The following is a 26,558-nucleotide window of genomic DNA, read 5'->3' as shown; positions in this document are numbered from 1 at the left end:
TTTATTATTATTATTATTATTATTATTATTATTACTGTTATTTTTGGATAGCCCGGTTTGAAATTTGTAGCCCGGTCTTGGATCCAATCCTGGATCCGTCCCTGATTATGATAGTATAGTTGTTAATTTTCTATCAAAAATTCTTAAAAAAAAAAGGAATTTAATCTAGATATTTTAAAGGTTTAGATTATTATTACGATAATCAAAATAAATATTTTTATTTAATATAAACTATAAATGCCTCAACAATAGGGGAAAAAAAAGAAGAAGATAATAGAATTCCATTTATTTTAAATATAAAAAAAATGATAGTTGCAACATAAATGCCTCAACAATAGGAAAAAATAAAGAAAAACGCATGCATGGAGCATTCAAATGAAACAGGACCAGACAAGTTTACAATGGAACATGACCAGATTAATTTTACATTTAAGTGCTTCTTATCCTTTTAACCGAGCCATATTCTTCTTCATGTTCTTGAGCTTGTCGCTTTAATGTATTTAGCTTTTTGTTCAGGAAATTCGTCAACCATACAGCAGAGGCTTTTGGAAATCTTGTGAAACGGCCATTCACGAAATCTACATAATAAAGCCCAAATCTAACACTATATCCAGCGCCCCATTCAAAGTTGTCAAACATTGACCATATGTAGTAAGCCTTCACATCTACGCCTTCACTGTAAATGAAAGAATTATCATGAACAATGAAATTTTGTAATAAAATAGTCAAATAATTTCATAATTTACAATTTTCTATGAGATTTGACACATAATGATATGAGTGTTTACTTACTCCATCGCTTTCTTAATGTAAAAGAGATGATCTTGGTGATATTTAATCCTCGTCTCATCTAATCGAGCTTCTGAAAATGTTAGGGCCGTATTGTTCACTTCGTCCACTCCTATACAAATTATGTCATCCAATGAATCACATTAAACAGGTTAAATATTATCAAACATTTCTTTTCTTCCGAAAGAAAAATGGCTAATTAAAATGCTATGAATTTACCATTCTCAGTAATATAAATGATAGGATTATTATATGTTTCCTTCAGATGAACCAACAGCTTGTAAATTCCATATGGAACAATGTACAACCAATTCGAACCACCCTGACATGAGAATGATAATATTCTATTAGATTCACAAAAAAGACATAGTAATTCAATCTAGTTGCAATTATGACACAATAGTCCCCTACCAATAGTTGGGATAATTCAATCTATCTTCTACGTTTTTTCTAAGAAAAGACAAAGTTAAAAGGCATACCCTAGGACCAATAGGTATCCCATCACGTTCACCTACAAATAATTGAAAAAGTGAGTGTCACGTGTTAATTAAATTTAATTTATATCTATACATCAACAAGGTCCATATACTTACTCGATACTGCAATATCTTGATCATTTGAATAACTAGGTGATGTACCAGGTTCGCTAGGTGAATTGCTAGCATAAGTACTAGTGTAATAATTTATGCCTAGAAAATCATAAGAACCTTTCACCAACTTTGCTTGTTCTTGTCTAAATTGGGGAAGACGGTCTCCAACTAATTTTCTCATAATTGGTGGATAGTCACCAGTTACTACCGGTGCTACAAACCTGAAAAATGGGGGAGGAAAAGAGATATTGAGACTTGAGACAACTTTTATATAATATATATGCATTAAAAACAAAATAAGAGAGAAGATGCTACTATTTGTATTAAAACTAAACTATAAATTTACCAATACAATTTATTCTTTAGAAATCTCAGAAAGGCCAATAAATATTGGAAGTAGAAAGCATAATTATGTAAAAGTGGTACACCGGGAAGTGTGAGAAAAAAAAAAAAAAAAGATGAATTCCGTTTCCTATATTCAGCAGTATATCAAGATGAATTGAAGCAGTATAAATTAAAAATGTTAAAAGAATAAGCTTGAGAATAAGCCAAGGCCACAGTAACATCATCTAGTAAACAATTAATTCTATAGGCTTCCTGTGAAAAGAAAAAATGAGAGCCACTTACCAGCCCAACATAAAATCGAGGCCCCTCGAAGCAGCCTCTTTATCGGCTATAGTGTCGGTGAGTGGCTCATACCACTGAGCAACATTTGTTACTCCTATCTTGCCTCCTTGATGTGCCTACACATAAGTGTGTGTATAAACTATACAATATCGAATCTCCAAATTGTATATAAAATTTGTTTCATGATATTTATAATGTAGGGCAAGTTTTACCTGATATCTTTGCTTGTAAATATCAACTGCCGCTGCATGAGAAAGGATCAAATGGTGTCCCACAATATATGGTTCTGTTCCCGGATTTCCATTGGAGCAACTAGTTAAAGCATCAAGATTACACCTATGACGAGGGATAGCCTTTACGGGCTCTGTTGAAGTTGGACCACGACCGGGTGGAAAAGTACCCAATGCATATCCTTGAACAGCAAAGGACCACGGTTCGTTCAGTGTAATCCAATATTTCACCCGATCACCGAATTCCCAAAAGCAAAGCTCGGCAAACTCACAATAATCTTTCCTATCAATTACAAAAAAATAAAAATAAATAAATAAATAAATAAATTAATATATACAAATATATGTGATTAACAGTGTTTTTCTAGCAATATTTTTTAGGGCATTTAGTTTTGAGAGGAATTAAATATCTTTACTTCCCCTGTATTTGCTTTGTTTTCTCGTAAATATGATTCTGCAAATTTCCAAAGGTGCCTTAATTAGTATCCAAGATTTTGTTACTTACACAATTCGAGGGCTTAAGAAGCCACCATACTCATCTTCTAAAGTTTGGGGAACATCCCAGTGGAAAATAGTTGCGCACGGTTCAATACCTAATCAAAAGTAGATTTAATAATCCAAGGGTTAAGATTTTTACTTTATAAAAAGTTTTTCAAAAGAAGCAAACAATAATTGTTAAAAGGAAAAATTATAGTGGAATTAACCTTCGACAAGGAGCAAGTTTATAAAATCATTATAATACTTAATTCCTTCTTTGCTTATGCCAGATGATAATCTTCCCCCTAAAGTATAAATAAGCAAAAAATAAAATTAGATAAAATTCGCCAAATTTTTCTTTTTCACAAACAGGGCATGAATTAAGTCATATTCTTCATGTTCCCTTATATTATATATGTATATATATACCTGGCAGTACTCTTGTCCATGCAATTGAAAATCTATAAGAATCAACTCCCAGTTTCTTTAACAAAGCCACGTCTTCCTGCAACATAATGAAAAATGAATACATGTTATTCCTTTACCTAGGAATTGTTTTCTACATTAATTTATAATGATGCTATAACAATGAAATTACTGAATTACCTTCCACAAATTATATTGATCAATAGCAACACAACCATTAGTTCCACCCTCAATTTTACCTGCAACTCGAATAAACACGCTCAGAAATTGACATTTAACGCAAAAATAATTGCATGTGTTTAAAAAGCATAAACATATATTTGTGTACTAGTATGTATGAAGATTGGAGAAAGAAGAGACCAGGTGTTCTCAGTGTGAAGACATCCCAATTGCTTTGGCCTTTACCGCCCGTGGCCCAAGCCCCTTCAACCTAAATTACATTGCAAACAAAATAAATCAACCAAATCACTACTAAGTTGCATGCATATTTCTTTTTCCTGTTTTGAGCTATAACGTAAGACATGATGATTCATTGATTTGTTGAGCGCTGCAAACATTATACACATACACACCTGATAAGCAGATGTTGCAGAACCAAAGATAAAATCCTTGGGAAAATCAGAACGCAGGATCTTGGCCTGGGTGTATAGGCCAACTTGGTCACGATTCGTCAACTGGCTATTTTGGTTATCCATTACTGCAAAATATAAAGGGCCTTAATCTAAACTCGAGTGTTTTGAGAGCGATGTAGTGTATGTGCAATGGCCAAGCAAATGATTCAGGTATTTATAGGGGATTATGAGAAAAATAACGCATGCATGAATTATATAATTACACCATAGCTGACTGCGCCTAGCAGACGCGTTTAGAAAGTCCAAACTTCTGTTCTAATTACTATTTTTCGCCAGCCACCCAATTATTGACTTTCCATCTTCCTTCCATAAGATTTTATGACTTGTAACTTTATGACGTCCACTTGTAAATCCGTGGGCTGAATTAATATTTTAAATTAGTTTCCTATGCATTTTTTCAATATTAATCTTTTAAAATTAAACAAATACAGACTTAAAAATAGAGCTTGACCTGTTGTGAAGCTAATAGTGTAACGAAACTAAAATTATAATGGTGGACAAATTAAAAATTAAATAAACTACACATCATCATATGTAAGTTGCAATTTTTTATTTATTTTTTTTTTTTAATCACTTCCATACTAGTCACTTGAGCAAAATGTAGATTATTTAATTTTTTATGTATATATAATATTTGTCAACTTGTCCAAACTATATATTGTCAGGTAGATATATCTAATGAAAGGCAAGCGACTAGCAGAAAATTATGAAAGTCATCTGATCTAATAATGAGAAGATGGATAAGGTTTTCTTTTTTAATGAACGCGATACACATTACTCCCTAGGTATTACTTGTCAATGATCCTGTATGCTTGAAGGATTTTTTTGAGCAAGTTTTTCGTGCAACTATTAGGGAATAATTTGTTTAATTCTAGTTTATTAATTTATATTAGATTCGATTGTTTTCTTAGTTTTTAGGCTATAATCACACTGCATAATTTTCTTGTGTTTTGTTATTTTCAGGCAATCAATAGTTTATGCAATATTATAACGAGGGTTGATCTCGACCCGTTAGATCTCGAGATCGATGGGAACTTCAAACAGAGTAGAAGATAACAGAGAATAGTAAGTAAAATTGGTTAGAATTAAAATCTGAATCAAAATCAAATCAAGGATACACTTCAACTAAGGCAGCTAGTTCAGCAGAGAGTTATCGTCAATGAAACCCCCATATTAGTTGGAGACTATGTGAATCCAATGTCATTTATATCGAAGAAAAAAGTCCTAAAATGGATTGATTATACAGTATAGTTGTTACATTTCTATCAAAAAAATTCTTAAAAAAAATAAATTTAATCTAAATATTTTAAAGGTTTAAATTATTATTATTATTATTATAAAAAAATATTTTTATAAGCCTGCTACACGTTTGAATGTAAAGACAAACTAAGCCTGCTACACGTTTTCAATTTCCCACATGTTTTGTGTTTCTTTGTCCCATTTAATCCCGTCAATCAAACATTTACTTAGACCGAACTATTTGTGATTGACCAAATCCCGTCTTTCTGACAAATTGATTTATAATATAGTTTGGTTTTTCTTTAAATATATATTTTATCTCTTTAAATTTTGAAATTTGTTCAAAATTCGAAAGCCATTGTGCAGTATAAATCTACTTTTTACCTTTCGTGGATATAAAAAAAGAATGTAAATTTACATTTTTTTTTTTGAAAAATGCAATATGAATAATAACATTAGTGAGGTTTTCGATTACTTTAAAGATTTAATTACAATTTAGATCGACTTTAAATCACGATTGGAGATGCTCTTAAATAAGAGAAATGATAAAATTTAGGAAAAATTATATGTTGATTCTGTAATGCAAGCTAGTCCCATTATTTAAAATACAGTTACTTGGCACTAACCATTTCAGAAAAGTTGCTCAACAACAAATCTTTTAAATCATAATTAAATCTCTAAGTGGCCCATAGAAACGCATTTCATCTTTGTAATCACTTGTTCGTGCAAAAAAAAAAAAAAGAAAAAAGAAATGAACGTATTATATAGTTCGATGTGGGGGTAATTAACGGATTTTGGCATGGAGGCCAATTAACATAAACCCAGCAACTCCACGACAACAGATAGAAGATCAAGAGTGCAATTCTTCCTAAAAAAAAAAAAAATTTACATCGTTATGATCTACAGTGTCCATTTATTGAATAATTTATTTATTGTGATTAAATGATATGTCTAGGTTAAGAACAAATTAACATTAAACCCTTATTTAAGCCACATTCTTGTCAAAAAGTGTTGTTGGTTTTTAGATCTTGATTTTTTGTTGCAATTATGTCATGTTCGATTAGTTGATATTAGTTCTCTTACAATTATTGGGTATTTTGCAAGGGCTATTTGAGACCAATGGATGAAGTCTTTCGTTCCACTCTAGTGTTGCAGTATATTGTCTTTTCCTTAAATCCTAACCTTTGATTTTTTTTCCATTTAACTGACTTTGCGTATAAGTGTGTTAAGTCTTATCACTCTAAGAATTTATATTGTAATTGTTCTCCGCTCAATTGTACTTTCCCCTATATTCCTTACACCTTGTGTTTCGAATTGAGCCTTAACCTGGGATCTTGGAGCATCAAGGAATCCTGGTGAATTCAAACATAAGTAACTTGAATTTATTCACTGGGTTTATCGTTCTTGATATTGTTGATAATCCATGTACTGTATGACCCTGTGTGAGTTGTCAAACATTTTAATGTTAATATCAAAATGTAATGTTGGACATTGACTCTTAAATGACTTTCTTGTGTTGATTAAAAATTTCAAATGACAACTGCAACATTTGAACTTGGAGTTTTTAATGAAAATAGGGGATTTACCCATTTAGCAATAAAAAATGAGGGGAGTCCTTGTTCAACAGAAAGTTTCAAAGGCAATAATTGGTGAATTTCTTGAAACTGTAACTACTAATAAAAAAATCGAATCTAATAAACTTGCCTATACTTTCATTATCCTTCATTTGTGTGATCAAGTTTTAAGGAAAGTAGGGAAACTTGATAATGCTAAGGCATTGTCGGAGAAGTTAGAAGAATTATAACTAGTTAAGTCACTTCCTAATAAGCCGTTTCTCCTTGAGAGGTTTTTCAGTTATAAGATTGATTTGTCTAAAGATTTAAATGACAATCTTGATACCGTTAACAAATTAGTACAAGATATCGCTAATGTTGGTGACAAGGTATTTGAGGAATACAAGGCTATAAACCTCCTTAATGTCATACCTGAGGCATATAAAGATGTTAAAAACATTCATTAAGTATGACAGAGATACGTTGACACCAGATGCTGTTATTAATTCTTTAAGCAGTAAAAAAATTTGAGATTAAGCTGAGAGAAATGGGAAGGAATGTGAAAGTTTATTTTTGAGAGGTAGAAGTTTATTTTTGAGAGCTAGATCTCTTACCAGGATCTCTTACCAGGCGAGGTAATAATTAGAGCAGTCAAAGTAGCCAGGGGATTAATATATTTAAGAAGAAAGGGAAAGGGAGCCATAGGTCAAAGTCCAAAAATGGAAACAGAAAATGTTATGAATGTGGTAGAACAAGACACTATATTAAGGATTGTTTTAAGAAAAACTAATGAATAGAGTGTGTAGTGCCCCGAATTCTCGGAGGGCCTTGCTATGGATACATTGGGGGATCCATAATGGTGTCCAAAATGGACACATGGATCCCCCTATTGGAGGGGCGCCGGCCCCACCCGACACCCCTCCAATAGGGGGACTCCATGTGTCCATTTTGGACACCATTATGGATCCCCCAATGTACCACTAGATTAATCCATTCTCGGAACTCGAAGCGTTAAAAATAATCAATCTTCCTTTGGTTCGACCTCTTTGATGTTAACCAAAATAATTTGTAACTTATAAAGTTTTTGGATTTTGAAACATATAAAAATATAATGTTAAGTACTTATTCATATAAACTTAGGCAATTATGGTGAAATTTGGTTTTGGAAAACAATTGGAGGCAATTCAACAACGGGATTTAAAATGACTCATGGTAGTTAAACAAAATAGGAAATTTGTGGTTTTAAACTTGAATTTGACATCTTATGAAAATTTTTGGACAAGTGAGCCAACATTACTTACTATGGTGACCAAAACGTTAATTTGGACTATTAGGAAGTGTCGTAAAAGAAAAAAAAAATTATCGTTTAAAAGAGATTTTGACACCTTACAAAATTTTTAAAACAAGTGCATGCAACTTTACTATCGTGACCATAGCTTTAATTTGAACTCTTAGGAAGGATTGTAGCGACGTAATAATATAATTCAAATTTTGAGTTCTGCAAGAAAATTTTATTTTTTAAAATGACACAAGATATTTTTTTTTTTCATTGGTCGCTATAGAGCGAGATTAAAATGGATGAAAGAAATGTTGTTGATCTATTAGATTAAAAGACTGTAGATGTCTATGTTGTGACAGAACCTACCTCTGATCTGAAATTGCAAATGTTGCAGATAATAGTGATCAGATTATTGAATGAATTTTAGATTCTGGTTGCAATTTTTATATGGCCTCTAGAAGACCTTGGTTAATAGATTTTAAGGATCTTGATGGAGATGAGGTAGTTACAGGCTATAATGCTGCCTGCAGAGTCAAGGGGATAGGTAATGTAACTTTAAAATTTGAAAATGGGTACACCTTTACTTTGGAAAAGGTAAGGTATGTTCCTTATTTGAATAGATATTTAATATCATTGGGCAATTTAAATGACATAGGCGTGCATGGCAGATTTGGAGATGGCCACTTGAAAATAATTAAGGGTTCCTTAGTTATTTTCAAAGGTATTAAAGAGAATGGTATCTATGTCACTAGAACCAGAATCCTCTATGGCTAAGAGTGATGCAACCTTAAAATGGCATAATAGAATGGCCCTTGTTAGTGAAAAATGCTTGCATATTTAAGTAAAATGGGAGCCTTTGGCCGAGATATTATTTCTAAAGTCCTCCTTTCATGAGTATTGCACCCAGGCAAACAACATAAGCTTCATTTCAACATTGGAAAGCATAATACTGCATCTATCCTTAAGTACATACATTCTGATCTATAAGGCCCATCATCCACCACCTCTCAAGATGAAAATAAATATTTTTTATCCTTGATGATTTTTCAAGAAAAGTATGGGTATTTCTTTTGAAACAAAAATCAGATACTTTTAAAAGTTTTAAAACCTCGAAAACTTTAATTGAAAATCAAATGAGTAAAAAGATTAAAATTCTAAGAACGGACAATGGTCTAAAAATTTTGTAATGCTGATTTTAACAAATTGTGAGAAGATTATGGGACTTTAAGACATAAAAGTGTTCCATATACCCCATAGAAGAATTGTGTAGCTGAAAGAATAATAAGACAATTTAGACTGTTTAGCTCAGGTGTCCCTAAAGTTTATGGATGAGGCTGTCATGTCAGCAGCATATATCATAAATAAAACGCTAACTAGTTCCCTAGATGGAAAAGCAACTGAAGAAGTGTGGATAGGTAAATTGGTAGATTATACTCCCTTAAGAACGTTTGGCTGTACAGCCTATACCCACCAAAGTGTGGAAAAAATGTAGCCTAATTCTTAGAAATGTGCTTTCATGGGATACCCAGAAGGAGTGAAAGGGTATAGGCATTGGGTAAAAGACAATAAGAATTTTAAGATAATCACTAGTAGAAATATAATCTTTAATGAAACTAATGCCTTGTCTGAGTGAAGAAAGGACTAAATTGTATATAGAGCAAAAGTCTTTTCCAGAACTCTTTAATGAGGGCCTGGGTGAAACTGAGTGGTGATGCATCAGGCTCTTATGAACACAGTGAAGACAGTGTTCAAGGATCTAGTAGTGATTTGGAGAACCCTTTAGATGATTATCTACTGGTCAGGGATGGGACTAGGAGGGAGATAAGAGAATATGTGAGAATGACTTATTATTTATCTTTTGCTATCCTGTCATATAAAGATTTGGCATCTAAAGAGCCAAAATCTTATAAGGAGCCTGTCAGTTGCCAACTCTCTAAAGAGTGGTAACTTTCTATGGAAGATGAAATAGTAATTAGTAAAAAATAATACTTAGAACATTGTAACCAGAAAATAAGTCTTTAGTAGAATGCAAGTGAATCTATAGTATTAAGGAGGAAAATTCTCCAAAATAGCCCCTTAGATTTAAAACCAGATTAATGGCTCTAGGGTTTACCCAAAACCTTGGCATAGATTACGATGAGATTTTTTCTCTAGTTGTAAAATACACTATTATAAGAGATATGCTTGTTTTAATTGGACAATAGGATCTTGAACTTGAACAAATGGATGTTAAAATTGCTTTCTTGTATGACAATCTTGATGAGACTATATGTGTGTCAGCCACAAGGGTTTATTGATATCAAAAGACCTAATCATGTGTGTCTTTTAAAAGATCATTATATGACCTAAAACAAACCCCTATGCAATGGTACAAGAGGTTTAATAACTTTATGTCATCTATTAGTTTTATAAGAAGCTCTTTCGATCATTGCCTTTATCTAAAAAAGAGTGATAATAATTGTGTGATTGTGTATTTTCTTTTATATGTGGATGATATCGTATTAATAGGTTAAAAGATTAGTGATATAAATGACATTAAAAAGATACTAAGTGCTAAATTTGAAATGAAAGACTTCAGGCATGCTAGAAGAATTTTGGGAATAAACATTAAAAGAAATAGATCTCAAGGATTACTTATTTTAACACAATCTGATTTTGTGAAAAAAGTATTATCTAAATTTGCTATGCATGATTCCAAATCAGTTTTGTTACCTTTTGCATGTCATTTTAAACTTAATAAAGATCAATGCCCTCATGATGAATCTGACATTAAATACATGGAAAATGTCCCATATGCCAATGTTTTTGGATCTGTTATGTATACCATGGTATGCAATAGGCCTGATATTGCTCATGCTATAAGTAATTTGAGTAGATTTATTACTAATCCTGGTCCTAAACACTGGTCTGTTATGAAATGGTTACTATGATATTTAAAAGGATTAGCAGATTTAGGTTTGTGTTTTAAACCTACTAAAGAGGGAGATAACTTGAAGGGATTTGTAGATTCAGATTATGTTGGAGATAGAGACAGAAGAAAATCAACTACATCTTATATGTTTACTTTGTGTAATACTTGTATAAGTTAGAAGTCTCAATTGCAATCTGTTGTAGCCTTATCTACAACAAAAGCTAAATATGTAGTTGCTACCAAAGCAATTAAAGAGGCCTTATGGCTTAAAGGTTTGGAAAGTGAGGTAAATGAACTTGTTAATCCTGTTGTAGTTTATCTTGACAGTCAGAGTGCCATCCATTTAAAAAAAAAACCTATTTTTCATGAAAGAACTAAGTATATAAATGTTAAGATGCACTTTATCAGAGACATAATCCAAAAGGAATCTATATTACATGAGAAAATCGTAGCTCAATTTAATCCAGCTGACATTGGGACCATGGTTCTTCCTCTAAATAAATTTAAATCATGCTTATAAATGTTAAGAATTAATATAGGTAATCTTTGTGATGCTGCCTGTACTATTGACTTGGTGCTAATGATCAAGATAAATCTATATCAAGTGCTCTGAGAAGTTCATTGTTAGAGTTTCCCTTTTTTTTTTTTTTCCTATCATTGGCAACAAGGGGGAGATTTATTGGGTTGTGATGTAATTAAATTTGGCCAGTCCAGTATGGGTGATGATGAAGCCGTGTGACCCAATAGATACTACCTGCCATTGCCCAATAATGCAATGTGAAATAGGCCTAAACTTGGCCCCATATAGGGAAGACACCTATGCTACTCTGGATCGTTTGATCATCCACTCAAAATCAACAATGATGACTTGGTTATATAATTATGATATGAGTGGTAACCCTACTTGACTTTTCATTTGATTTTGAAAAGCTTCCATGTTTTCTCTCTCAACTTAGTGTCTCTTCTCATTCGCCTTCTACGTGAACTTTTTCTGTAACCTTAAAACTTCTATTTTTTGGTTAGATTTGTGTTTGTGGAGTTTGTGTGATTCTTCGTCTTGTGTTTGAGAAGGTGTAACAGATTTATTGGGTAGATTTAGGTTCATAGAAGCAGCTGCCGCTGTTTGTCCATTTTTGGGGGGTTAGGGTTTGTGGATTTTTCATATTATACAAATGGGTAAAATGTTATTCTGAACCCATATAATCAAGATGGGGCTGCCCCCTTTTGTTGTCCCATTTATTTTTAATTTTTATATTTTTATTTATTTTATGTTTTGCTTTTAAGTTTTTTTCCCTAATTAGTAAATATTATACCTATTTTATCAATTTGTTAAAAACAACTTATATTCTCTCTAAAAATGATGATAAATCTATTATTTTGTTTAATAAAAGCTTAAATTTGAAATTAACTTCAAATGGGGTGGGTAGCGGGGCAAGAACGATGTTTCTCGTACTCATCTCATACCCATTTCAGAGCAATGACCCTCATCTCATACCTGTCCCATTTGGGGTGAGGCCACAGGTATCGGGTTGAATGGATTTTTTGTCATCCCTATATTTTGAACCTCTTATTTAGTCCCATTTAGTTGTTTTGCTATTGCTTTGAAAGGTCTAGAGGGCCAACTCAAAAAAGCAAACGAATTTTTTTCAGGCTTTCTGCTTTTAGAACTTTAATTTTTTTGAGGTCCTTTAGAACTTGAGGCTCTAGGCAATGGCCTAGTTCACCTTGGGCCGAGCTAACCGTGTTTCCACTATGTTCAATGGGTATTAATTTTTTCCAACAAGAACTTGAAAAGGCTGATTAATTGACACATTTCATAAAATCAAGACAATTTTGGATCTTAATACTAGTTAATTTGTTGCATGAAGCATTAATGAAAGTTTACGCTAATGCAATTAAATAAATTATGTATGTTAAATAAAATAAAATAAAACCAAACAAATGTTTTTATCAACCTAAGCAAATGTTTTTATCAACCTAAAGCACATTTGTTTAGTGTCTTAAGAATTTACTCACTGCCTAATTTAAAAAAAAAAAAAAAGGAATAAACGAGAAAAGTGGAAGACACACAAATCATGGGACGATACACATTACTCCCTAGGTATTACTTGTCAATGATCCTGTATGCTTGAAGGATTTTTTTGAGCAAGTTTTTCGTGCAACTATTAGGGAATAATTTGTTTAATTCTAGTTTATTAATTTATATTAGATTCGATTGTTTTCTTAGTTTTTAGGCTATAATCACACTGCATAATTTTCTTGTGTTTTGTTATTTTCAGGCAATCAATAGTTTATGCAATATTATAACGAGGGTTGATCTCGACCCGTTAGATCTCGAGATCGATGGGAACTTCAAACAGAGTAGAAGATAACAGAGAATAGTAAGTAAAATTGGTTAGAATTAAAATCTGAATCAAAATCAAATCAAGGATACACTTCAACTAAGGCAGCTAGTTCAGCAGAGAGTTATCGTCAATGAAACCCCCATATTAGTTGGAGACTATGTGAATCCAATGTCATTTATATCGAAGAAAAAAGTCCTAAAATGGATTGATTATACAGTATAGTTGTTACATTTCTATCAAAAAAATTCTTAAAAAAAATAAATTTAATCTAAATATTTTAAAGGTTTAAATTATTATTATTATTATTATAAAAAAATATTTTTATAAGCCTGCTACACGTTTGAATGTAAAGACAAACTAAGCCTGCTACACGTTTTCAATTTCCCACATGTTTTGTGTTTCTTTGTCCCATTTAATCCCGTCAATCAAACATTTACTTAGACCGAACTATTTGTGATTGACCAAATCCCGTCTTTCTGACAAATTGATTTATAATATAGTTTGTTTTTTCTTTAAATATATATTTTATCTCTTTAAATTTTGAAATTTGTTCAAAATTCGAAAGCCATTGTGCAGTATAAATCTACTTTTTACCTTTCGTGGATATAAAAAAAGAATGTAAATTTACATTTTTTTTTTTTTGAAAAATGCAATATGAATAATAACATTAGTGAGGTTTTCGATTACTTTAAAGATTTAATTACAATTTAGATTGACTTTAAATCATGATTGGAGATGCTCTTAAATAAGAGAAATGATAAAATTTAGGAAAAATTATATGTTGATTCTGTAATGCAAGCTAGTCCCATTATTTAAAATACAGTTACTTGGCACTAACCATTTCAGAAAAGTTGCTCAACAACAAATCTTTTAAATCATAATTAAATCTCTAAGTGGCCCATAGAAACGCATTTCATCTTTGTGATTACTTGTTCGTGCAAAAAAAAGAAAAAGAAAAAAGAAATGAACGTATTATATAGTTCGATGTGGGGGTAATTAACGGATTTTGGCATGGAGGCCAATTAACATAAACCCAGCAACTCCACGACAACAGATAGAAGATCAAGAGTGCAATTCTTCCTAAAAAAAAAAAATTTACATCGTTATGATCTACAGTGTCCATTTATTGAATAATTTATTTATTGTGATTAAATGATATGTCTAGGTTAAGAACAAATTAACATTAAACCCTTATTTAAGCCACATTCTTGTCAAAAAAAAAAAAATACATTTTAAAATAGTGTACAACAGAAAATTGTGTGGTTAAAATATAAAGAAAAGTCATGAATTTGCATGTAATATTATTGAAGAATGTGGGTTGAAGTGGGGTTAAATCACTGTTGAAAAATGTATTTTAATGGAAGATGTGGCTCAAACAAGGGCTAAATGTAATTTGCATGTACGAAAATAAAAAATAATAAAAATTATTTGCCTGTGATGCCATTAAATTGGCTTATTTCAGTATGGGGGATGATGAAACCGTGTGATCTAACAGATACTACCTGCCATTACCCAATAACGCAATGCGAAATGGGCCTAAACTCGGCCACAAATAAGGAGGACACGTGTGATGTTCTGGATCTTTTGATCACCCACTCGAAATCAACGAAGATGACTTGGTTATATAAATATGTTCTGAGTGGTTACCTTACTTGACTTTTCATCTGTTTTTGAGAAGCTCCTAAGTTTTCTCTCTCGACTTAGTGTATCTTCTCTTTCGCCTTCCTTGTGAACTTTTGTGTAACCCTAAAACTTCTAGTTTTTTAGTTAGATTTGTGTTTGTGGAGTTTGTGTGATTCTTCGTCTTAAGTTTGAGAAGGTATAATGGATTTACTAGGTAGATCTAGGTCCATAGAAGCAATTGCCTCTGTTTGTCCATTTTTGTGGGGTTAGGGTTTGTAGATTTTTCATATTTTACAGGCGTGTACAATGTTATATTGTGCCCATATAATCGATCCTGGGTAGCGGTGGCGAGCTTGTGGCTCGTTGATTTTGGGCGAGCTCGGCTCGACCCACAAGCTCGTGGCTCATCCAAGCTCGTGGATCGAGCCGAGCTTTGGCTCGTGGGCTCGTCTTTTTTTTATATAGGGAAAAACACAAATAATTTAATAAAAACACTTTTTAAAAAAAGTATTAAAAAATACAAATAATTTAATAAAGACACTTTTTCTTTTTCTTTTTTTATATCATATTGTAATATTTCTTATAAAGTATAAAATATTTATATAATGAAGATGAATTGTTTTTTGAAATACATTTACAAAAAATATATATATATTTTTTAAAGTAGACAAAATATAAACCATCCTTCTTTATCTGAACTTGAGACCGGCTACATTAATTTTAAGTAGGCAGAGTTAAAAATTATACGCGAACAACTTGTTGTAACATGTACAATTTAAAAAAAAATTAAATTTAACGATTAAAAAATAAGGAATTTTTGATTAATATAATTAAATCAAATATCACTTACCGACGACATGAAATTTCATCATATTTATCTTGTAGTCGAAAATGAGCTTTCTGCCAATCCTTCACGCACATTAATGCTTCCAAAATATCTTTTTTCAGTCGGCTCCTGACATCGGTCAAAACCCATTTACCTGCACTAAAAGCAGATTTCGAAGCAACAGTGCTAATCGGAGGTGTCAGCAGATCTTTCGCAATTGTAGAAACAATTGGCCAACGTCTTTTATACTTTCGCCAGAATTCAATTATTTCTTTTGAACTTTTTTAATTGTTCTGTATGTTGGCATATTATGATTAAAGTAATCAATTAATTCAGTAGGCATCGCATTTTGAGTTGTGGTCGATATTTGATATGATGCAAATGTAGACGACATGACACTAGAATGAACACATTATAGTTACGTCATATCTAAATATATTATTATTTCGGCATCATCTTCTTCAGTTTCAGTCGAAAGAGTAGGTGCAGAGGGTACCCAACTAACATTCGCACTCATTTTTTCCGGATATAAATCATACATTCCATATAATGTTTGCTTTAAATTCTTATAGGTGATATGTGTATCAAGTATTAAGGCTTTATTGATTTGATCAATTACGTATTTAGTTCCTAAAATATTATATCGGGGGTCCATTACGCATGCTAAAGGAAATAACATCGGCAGTTCTTCCCAATATTTTCTAAACTTTAATTCTATAGCAATTATAATTTCACTAAAATCAGGATCATTTTTATATTTATGGAATGCTCTTGCAATTATATAAAGGCGTTCAAGCACCATACAGCTTGTGAGATAATAAATACCGGATAAAATCTTTCTGGTCTCATAAAAAGATGTCAAAAATCGTTTAACTTTCAAAGCTAAAACTCAATCGGATTCATTCAACATACCATCGTCATAACTTCTAATGTGTCTATTGTTATAAAAGTCAGTTATTAAATATTCGAAACCTTCACATGACTTTAATAGCAAGTAAGTAGAGTTCCATCTATGGCCTACGTCGCTAACAAATGTTTTAGCAATCATCACCTCTAGTTCGACACAGAAATCTTCAAATACTTGTTTTTTTACTAGGAGAGATCGTAATATATATTAATGCATTCCTAATCCTTTAAAGTTCATCTTTTATATGTTTTAAGTCATCTTGCACAATAAAATTCAAGATATGGCACACACAACGAATATGAAACAAATACCCATCAAAATCAGGTTGAATTGTCCTACACAATTTATCGACAACTACCTTATTAACACTAGCATTATCAAAAGTAAAAGACCGAATTTTAGTCTCGCAATTATATTCTCTAACAATACTGATAATAGCATTATATATATTATTAGCACTATGAGGAAACTCAATAGTTCTAAAACTAATAGTTTTTTTATGCATGCACCAAAAGGGGTCTATATAGTGTGTGGTTGCAGCTATATGTGCTCTTTTATTAACCGCTTCACATATAACAGAAGTTAAAGATATAACACCCCTATATTGTTGCAAATTCATAATTAATTATTATTTTAAATTATTGAAATATTGTATTGTATAGGCACGAAAAGTGTTTCTACTTACCCCAACGTACCTTGGTTACAGATATTTTTTCACGAACGAGACGAAGTGTTAGCTGTCTACAATAGCCAGAGGCAACTCAGTGGCGGCAACAAATTTCACCATTTTGGTTCGAGTATTGTCCTATGAATACATCCACGTGGATAAGGGTGAAGTCGTAGAATTGGGGCCTGGACTGTCAATTTGTAATTGTGTTTGACCAGCAAGAAAAAGTCCATGTCTGGCCGCACATACTTTGTAATGGCGGTTGAGATGGGTGGTACCAATTCCTAAATACATACTGCTTTAGATTTTGCAAGGTCATCGACAACTTTTTTCTGTTGAAATCAACTTAAAGTGATCACAACATTTTTCTTGCTTTTAGAACTTTTACTTTCCCCCCGCATCCGGGAGTTTAATTCAGTATCTTCATCCTCATGTTCCGCTTCGAGAATGTTAATATCATCCAAATCAATTGGATTGTGGCTTCCATGACCATGGATGTGAACATCTTCAGGTATGGATACGTCATTTAGACCGATAAATTCATTTGAAAATTGACTTTGCGACGTCCTAGGCGATTCGCCATGATGTGGCCCACATCCCGTATCAAATAAACTCTCAACAAATGAGCGTTGGTCCATTTATTTGATTATTTATGATGAAATTCTAATATAATAACTAGAAAAATATAAATGTAGTGAGATTGTGAGAATTGAGAATTGGATGAATTGAAATTGTAACTAATAAATTGTAAAAAATGAATTGATATTGTATATTTTGCAGCACAAGAGACAAAACCCAATAATTGATATAATAAAAGAGAGTTGAAGTAGTGATTGAGAGGAGATAATTGATATGAAAAAAAAGGAGTTAAAGGGTATTTATAATAGAAGAGAAAAAAATAAAAAATAAATAAAATTCAGTGACCGTTTCGTTTACTGAAACTTTTCAATGACCAAACAGTCACTGAAAAAGTGACCAAAACGGTCACTTTTCAGCCCTGCTCGTTGCTCGTGGGCTCGTCCACGAGCGACTCATCTCCCGATAAGGCTCGCTCGTCTCGTGCCCGAGTTCGTGATTTTATGAGCCAGAGCCGCCCACGAGCCCTATTTTGAGCAGTCGAGCCGCCCTAATCTTGGGTGTCATGTTTGATCAGTTTATATTTTCTTGTTTTTGGAATATCTTGAGTTTCTTTTATAACAAGGGTGTCAGAGCCATTCTTGGCTGTTTAAGTATTCATCTGCATGACAAGTTTGTGAAAAATCAATTTTCACAGCCAAATCTTGAAAAATCTAACAAGTAGTGAAACCTAGATCCTATTGGTGGTATTTTTGGGTTTCTGGTGTTGATTCTTTGGAAAATATTCGTTCTCTTACGATTATTGCTTGAATTGTGTTGTTGGTTGTCAGATCTTGATTTCTTGTTAATTGTACTATAACCTCTTGGGTATTTTACATGGACTATTTGAGATGGTGGATAGGGTTTTCCAATCTACTCTAGGATTGCAGAATGTTCTCTTTTATTTAAATCCTAACATTTGATTTTTCCATTTAATTGACTTTATGTGAAAGTGTTTTAAGTCTTATCACTTTAAGAATTTTGAATTGTTTATTGTAATTGTTTTATGATCGATTGTAATTTCCCTTGTGCTTCCCCTTATATTCCCTTCATCTCGTGTTTCAAATTGGGCATTTTCCTGGGGTCTTTGAGCCTCTAGGATTCATATTGAATTCAAACACAAGTAACTCGGACTTATTCACTATGTTTATCTGTTCTTGATATTGTTGATGTTCCATATATTGTATGATCCTGTGTGAGTTGTCAAACATTTTATTGTGAGTATCTAAATCCACTATTGGACATTAACTCTTAAACGACATTCTTGTACTATTTAAAAATTTCAAATGACAACTACAATGTTTGAACTTGGAGTTTTTAATCAAAAAGGGATTTTCGCATTTGGCAACAAAAAATGGGAGGAATCCTTGTTCAACAGAAAGATTCAAAGGCAATAACTGGTGAATTTCTTGAAACTATGACTACTGATAAAAAAACAGAATATGATGAACTTGCATATACTTCCAATATCCTTCATTTGTCTAATTAAGTTTTAAGGAAAGTGCGGAAACTTGATGATGCTAAAGCTTTGTGGGAAAGGTTAGAAGAACTATACCCAGTTAAATCACTAATAAACTGTTTCTCCTAGAGAGGTTTTTCAATTTTAAGATTGATTTGTCTAAAGACTTAGATGATAATCTTGATACTTTTAATAAATTAGCACAAGATATCACTAATGTTGGAGACGAGGTATCTGAGGAATACAAGTTTCTAATCCTCCTTAATGCCATACTGAGGCATGTAAAATGTTTACACTACCACCAAGTATGGTAGAGATACCTTGACACCAGACGTGGTTATAAATTCTTTAAGAAGTAAAGAATTTGAGATTAAGGCTGAGAGACATGAGAAGGAATGTGAAAGTTTATTTCTGAGAGGTAGATCACTTACTAGGCAGGGTAATAATCAAAGTAGTAAAAGCAGTCATGGGATTAACACCTTTACGAAGAAAGGGAAAGAAAGGCATAGGTCAAAGTCCAGAAATGGAAATAGAAAATGTCATGGGTATGGTAGAACAAGACACTATATCATGGACTGTTTAAAGAAAAAGAATGAACATAGAGAGATTAAAATAGATTAAGGAAATGTTGTTGAGCCATTAGGTAAAAAGACAATGGATAGACCAATGTTGTGACAGAACCCTCTCTGATCTGAATGCTGCAAATATTACAGATAACAGTGACCAGAATGTTGAATGGGTTTTAGATTCTGGTTGCATTTTTCATATGACTTCTAGAAGACCTTGGTTAGTAGATTTTAAGGATCTTGATAGAGGTGAGGTAGTTATGGGCAATAATGCTGTCTACCGAGTCAAGTGGATAGGTAGTATGACTTTAAATTTTGAAAATTAACTTGAAAAACTTGTAATGCTGATTTTAACAAGTGTGTTAAAATGAAGGGAATTTAAGGTTCCATATACCCCACAGCAGAATGGTGTAAGTGAGAAAATGAATAGGACAATTTTAGATAAGGTTAGATGCATGATGTTTAGCTCAGGCGTCCTCAAAGTTTTATGGGGTAAGGCAATTATGGCAGTGGCATATATCATAAATAGACCACCAACTAGTTTCCTAGATGGAAAAACACTTGACAAAGTGTGGACCGGTAAATTGGAATATCATACCCTTTTAAGAACGTTTGGTTGTGTAGCCTATTCCCACGAAAGTGTGGAAAAATTGGAGCCTATGTCCCAGTAATGTGTTTTCATAGGATACACAAAAAGGAGTGAAAGGGTATAGGCTTTGAGTGAAAGACAATAAGGGTTCTAAGATGGCAACTAGTAGAAATGTGAACTTTAATTAAGCTGAGATGCCTTGCCTAAGTGAGAGGATCTCAAGTGAAGTCTATATAAGAGAAAATGAAGAAATAACTAAATCATATATAGAGAAAGAGTCTTCCCTTGAACTCTTTAATGAAGGCCAGGGTAACACTGCGAGTGGTGATGTGTTAGGTTCTCATGAACATAGTGAAAGGAGTATTCAAGGATCTAGAAGTGGCATGGGGAACCCTTTAGGAGATTATCTACTAGCCAGGGATAGGACTAGGAGCAAGATAAGAAAAACTGTAAGAATGATTGATTACTTATTCCTTGCTATCATGTCATATCAGGATTTGGCATTTAAAGGGCCGAAATCTTATGAGGGGGGTGTCAGTTGCCAACTCTAGAGTGGCAACTTGCTATGGAAGAGGAAATGAATTCATCAGTAAAACATAATACTTGGAATCTTATACCTAAACCTAAAAATAAGTCTTTAGTAGATTGCAAGTGGATCTATCGTATCAAGAAGGCAAAATTTAAAGCTTTTTGGCTTGGCGAGATACTATAGAAGGTTTATTGAAGGATTTTCTGAGATATCAGGACCATTAACATACTTAACACGCATGGGTACAAGGTTTGATTGGATATAGAAGTGTGATGTGAGTTATGAGAAATTGAAGCAAAAGTTAGTGAATGCTCCAGTTTGGCTATACCTGATCCGAGGGTTTTGTGATTTACAGTGATACCTCCAAGCACTTATTGCGGCAATCCATGCACTAAATATTTTGAGGCACTACCTTTATGGAGATAAGTATGAAATTTATACAAACCACAAGAGTGTCAAGTATATATTCACTCCAAAGAAGTTGAATGTGAGACAAAGAAGATGGCTTGAGTTGGTAAAAGATTAAGATTGCAACATTCACAATCACCCAGAAAAGGTAAATGTTATAACAGACACCTTGAGACGTAAAGTGACAAGTCCATTGGGGGATTTGACCATACAAGAGCCATTATGGAAAGAGTTCGAAAGATTAAGCCTCGAAGTGGTCACAACACTACCAAGTGCTATTACTCGAACGATACCACTTTCGATTCAACCAACACTCTGTAACAAGATTAAAGACCATTAGAAAGCCAATTAGTTGTTTGAATTAATTAAGTCAAAGATTGATATAGAGAAGCAAAAGGATTTCACCATGGATAAGGATTATCAAGGATGCTTGTGCGTACCTAACTTCGAGAAGTTGAAAAAGTAAATATTAGAAGAGCTTTACCTCATTCCTTATTCAGTACATCCAGGAGGTGCAAATATGTACCGAGACCTTAAGGTGGTATTTTAGTGGAAAGGTGTGAAGAGGGATATAGTTGAGTATGTCTAAAGATGCTTAGTATGTTAAGAAGTGAAAGCTAAACACCAACTACCATCAGGGTTACTTGAACCGTAAGTAGTTCTGGGGTAAAAATAGGAGCATGTATCGATGGACTTTGTGGTCTATTTTCCAAAGTCAACAAGGGATAATGAGGCTATTTCGATCTATTTTCAGTTATTGCAGATCAACTCACCAAATTGGCTAGTTTCTTATTGGTTCACATGATACTCTTAATGGACCAGTTGGCTCAGTTTTATGTGAATGAGATAGTAAGGTTGCATGATGTACCCATTTCAATTTTATGAAATAGAGACCAAGATTCACATCGAACTTCTAGAAAAGCTCACACCGAGCTATGGAAACTGAGCTAAAATTTAGTACGACTTTTCATCCTCAGACGGATGGTCAATATGAGGGAATGATTCAAACATTGGAAGATATGCTTGGAACGTGTGTCCTTGAGTTTGGAGAACATTGGGTTAAACATTTACCATGTTCGCATATAACATGAAGTGTAGATCACAAGTTCATTGGGACGAAGTTGGTAAGCGAAAGATTTTGAGTCCAGAGATCATTGAACAAACAATGTGGACTATTAAGAAAATTTGAGCTAGTATGTAAATTGTCCAAGATAGACAAAATAGTTATGCTAACAGAAGAAGGAAGAAATTGGAATTTCGACAGGTGATAAAGTACTTTTAAAAGTTGCGCCATTGAAAGGAGTGTTATGTTTTGGAAAGAATGGGAAGTTATAACCAAGGTTCATTAGTCCATTTGAAATCTTACAACATATTGGGAATGTCGCATATCAGTTAGCTTTACCCCCAGAACTTTTAATCGTGCATGATGTTTTATGTCTATCAGTGCTTTGAAAGTTCGTCCCTGAGCTAAGTCATGTGGTCAATCATCAGTCCATTGATTTACAATAGCTACGAGAAAGTGCCAATAAGGATCATTAATCTGAAATTTCAAGCATTCATGAGTAAGGTGATCTCCTTGGTCACTTCGTTGAAGAAGCAACTTGGGAGAGAGGGGTAAAGATGCGAGCTAAGTATCCACAACTCTTCTACAAATTTCAAGGTAAATTTCGAGGATGAAATTTATTGTTAGGCGGGTAAATTGTAATACCTGTACCTACGGCTTAACTTATTAGTTTAGTTTTGGCTTGTTATAAAAAATAAAATAAAATAAAATTATATATATATATACACACATAAAGAGAGAGAGAGAGAGAGATAAACACGATTAAGATGGAGATATGATGCTTGTAAAGGAAACAAATGATACTTATTATAGAGGCCATCATGTTTTGAGAGTTCTAATTCAATTGAACTTTGAATCCTAAAAGTGATAAAATATTATCATTAACTAAACTATATTTCTGCTAATCGGATAAGATATTGAATTTCAAAAATAAAATAAATTATCTCCACAATTTATAAAATTAAATAAAGTAGAGACGACTCGGGTTTAAAGATGAGTGTCGAGACATGTTGTGATTATTGAATTTGGGTTAAGATGGAGATTGTTGATTTGACCCAAATTTGTGAAATAAAAGAATTATATAGTTTGGCAAGAAAATGGAATGGATTTGAAAATATCCAGTTAAGGTAGACAGTATTGGGACTGACTTAAACAAAGTAAATCAGTTTAAGGGACCTATGTTGTATTTCTTTTAGTGCCACTAATTGTTGGTTAGTGAAAATTGAGTATATGTAATTTCAGTTCAAAAGAAAAGATTTTTTTTAGTAACGAACATAAAATACTTTGGATACACAGGGCTTAATTAAGAAGTTGGAATTAAAATTGTCCAACAGTTTTTTGTAGGAGAAAGGCTATGCTGCACGGAAATGGAAATTGGAAACGAAATAGTACACTATATGATACAATACAATATGAGAAACTGTTATTATTGAAAAAAGTATGGCATGACGCGCTATTGAAATGTATATTTAAATTATTAATTTAATTACATAAATTCAATATTCAACTTCATAAAACTCTATAATGTAAATTATAACAAAAATTTCACAACCTATCTAATTTAATTAAGATCTTGACATAAAATCATTGTTATCTCATAAGTCAAAACACTTATTGATAATTAGTCTATACTCAAGCTAAAAAATTCGTAAATTCTCAATTCAAATTTCTTCAGCTATATCATCACCATCAATATATATAATACTATCACTAGCATCATTGAATAACATGGCCTCCATCTCTAGTTTATCTGAAAAAAGATTTGCAATATCAGGCGTTCCGTCATCTTTGAAGGATTCAAATTGATCCCCTACTATATCCCATATTTTAGTTTTCTCGACATAGCATTGTGGGCTTTTTATTGATATGATAGATGTAGACTGTTGTGAACAAAACCAAAATTTTGGCACTTTTTCGGAGCTAACCACTTTGTCTTTATTGAATGAACAAAAGACAATGTATTCAAATCCCGTTCACTACATGAAGAAGAACTAGGTTGTCCAGGAACTCAAAAGTTAACGCTCTGAAGTAAAGGTGCGGTTGAACCATGAGTAGCCTACCAACCTTTTGCATACATAATGTCCCTATTCAATCAAAATCACATAAAACATTAATTGGAGCAGTTTCAAGGTACTGATTAAATAGTTAAATATTAAAATAGAGACAAGCACATATAAATATGTTTTTAAAAAATTATTTTTTAAATTTATCTATCAGCAAGGGAATCAATCAACTTATTTATGTAATTTAATGATTAAAAAAATATTCAATTATATAGTAAATTTCCTACTTTATTCAAAGTGGAAATGATTACGATCTGAGTCAACATCCCATGACTCTCGACAAACAATCAGAATTTGATAAAGGCTGCACAATAATTAAAAAATTTAGGTTTACGTTAAAATCTAGTATTATAATGCTTTTACATAATAAATAAAGCCCATAATCTAAGTTAATTTTAAGCCTAAGTCCTTAATTAAGTTAACATTTTGGTTAGAGTCCACGATAAAGTCTTTATTTTTTATTTATTTACTTTTTTTTGGGTAAAAATTCTGATTTTTTTTTTCATGCAAAGTTTTATAAAATTTTCCATAGAGTTTTCGAATTTCATTGAAGAAAAAGGGAAACTTTTTCCATTTTTGAAAAGTTTTCGAAGAGTTTCTATTTCGAAATGTTTTTGAATGGAATGCTGGCATTTAGAGAGTTTCCTCGCATCAGAGGAGAGTGGGGAAAGCTCGCTTAGATGTTCAATTATTACAAAGCGGATTGTATGGACAGAGAGGTTAAAAGGACTATCGTACTGAGTCAATTTTTGAATGGATAGAAAAAAAAATGGTATGAGCCAATATTTGTTGTACTTTGTTCATTCTATTTCTGTAGGAAGTAATTAAGACGATTAAAAAATATTGTATTGTATGATTTTTCGAACTAAAAAAAGAAGACTTCTCATGTAATTAGTTAGTGGTTTGCTGAACTATGTTAATCTATGTTTAGCTCTTTCTTGCTCAGTTTTGTGCTCTGAGTTTCAAGGCCAATCTTGAAATTTATGAATCCTTTGGTTAACTTTCATAAAGACAAATTTTTGAATTTTCAAGAAAATTTATAAGCTTAGGAAAAAAATCGTATGTGAGATTTCTTTAGTTTATAAATATATATATTTCTTTACAAAAAATGTAAGTGCCCAAAGTATTTTGGTAGGGATGGCAACGGGCCGAGTATCGAACAGGTCGGCCATTCCCACCCCATTCCATCGGATATTTTTTTTATCTTACTCCATATCCATACCTGATAAAAGCGAGATGGGGTAGGTCCCATGACCCACATATTTTTTCTTTTTATTTTTTTTATGTTTTGCTTTTAATTTTTTATCCCTACTTAGTAAATATTATAAGTATTTTACCAATTTGTTAAAAACAACTTATATTCTCTTTAAAAATGATGATAAATTTATTATTTTTGTTTGATAAAAACTTAAATTTGAAATTAACTTTAAATGGTGCGGGTAGCGAGCAGGGACTATGTTTCCCGTAGTCGTTCTATTCCGGCTTCGGAGTAATGACCCTCGTCCCATACCCATCCCATTTACCCGGTTAGATGGGTAATCCCCACTCCATTTGGGGTAGGGCCCACGGGTATCGAGTTGAACGAATTTTTTTGCCATCCCTATATTTTGGGCTTCTTATTTAGTCCCATTTTTTTGTTTTGCTATTGCTTTGAAAAGTCCAAAGGGCCAACTCAGAAAAGTAAATGAAGTTTTTCGGGCTTTCCACTTTTAGAACTTTAAATTTTTTTATGTGCTTTAGAACTTGAGGTTCTAGGCAATGGCCTAGTTCACCCTAGGCCAAGCCAATTGTGTTTGCACTAAGTTCGATGAGTATTAATTTTTTCCAACAAGAACTTGAAGAGGCTGACTAATTGACACATTTCATTAAAACAAGACAATTTTGGATCTTAATACTGGTTAATTTGTTGCATGAAGCATTAATGAAAAGTTTACATTAATGCAATTAAATAAATCATATATGTTAAATCAAATAAAATAAAACTAAACAAATGTTTTTATCAACCTAAAGCACATTTATTTAGAGTCTTAAGAATTTACTCACTGCCTAATTTAAAAAAAATGGAATAAACGAGAAAAGTGGAAGACACACAAATCATTCATTTAACTGAACAATTGAAGAGAGTATTTTGTACAATTATTTATG

At 32.5% G+C, this 26,558-nt stretch overlaps 1 protein-coding gene across 2 annotated transcripts in view; it reads right to left on the bottom strand.

Annotated features, from left to right (window-relative positions):
- Positions 1 to 345: 345 nt before the first annotated feature.
- Positions 346 to 26,558, bottom strand: part of LOC111392048 (beta-glucosidase-like) — a 29,329-nt gene continuing 3,116 nt past the window's right edge. The window contains exons 1-13 of one of the 2 annotated variants that reach the window (XM_023017330.1): positions 3,712 to 3,906; positions 3,500 to 3,569; positions 3,320 to 3,378; positions 3,143 to 3,218; positions 2,941 to 3,018; positions 2,742 to 2,829; positions 2,219 to 2,519; positions 2,007 to 2,122; positions 1,383 to 1,600; positions 1,269 to 1,300; positions 1,009 to 1,111; positions 793 to 901; positions 346 to 676 (exon numbers count right to left, since the gene is read on the bottom strand). In XM_023017330.1, coding sequence (XP_022873098.1) covers positions 430 to 676; positions 793 to 901; positions 1,009 to 1,111; positions 1,269 to 1,300; positions 1,383 to 1,600; positions 2,007 to 2,122; positions 2,219 to 2,519; positions 2,742 to 2,829; positions 2,941 to 3,018; positions 3,143 to 3,218; positions 3,320 to 3,378; positions 3,500 to 3,569; positions 3,712 to 3,834 — 1,620 coding nt within the window. In that variant the 5' untranslated portion in view covers positions 3,835 to 3,906 and the 3' untranslated portion in view covers positions 346 to 429. Of the gene's footprint in view, positions 677 to 792; positions 902 to 1,008; positions 1,112 to 1,268; positions 1,301 to 1,382; positions 1,601 to 2,006; positions 2,123 to 2,218; positions 2,520 to 2,741; positions 2,830 to 2,940; positions 3,019 to 3,142; positions 3,219 to 3,319; positions 3,379 to 3,499; positions 3,570 to 3,711; positions 3,907 to 26,558 lie in introns of those variants that run through there. The other variant, XM_023017331.1, reaches the window with a different exon arrangement.

Source organism: Olea europaea, unplaced genomic scaffold (assembly GCF_002742605.1).
Source record: "Olea europaea var. sylvestris unplaced genomic scaffold, O_europaea_v1 scaffold876, whole genome shotgun sequence".
Classification (NCBI taxonomy): domain Eukaryota; kingdom Viridiplantae; phylum Streptophyta; class Magnoliopsida; order Lamiales; family Oleaceae; genus Olea; species Olea europaea.
This window is presented reverse-complemented; position numbering and strand designations above follow the sequence as displayed.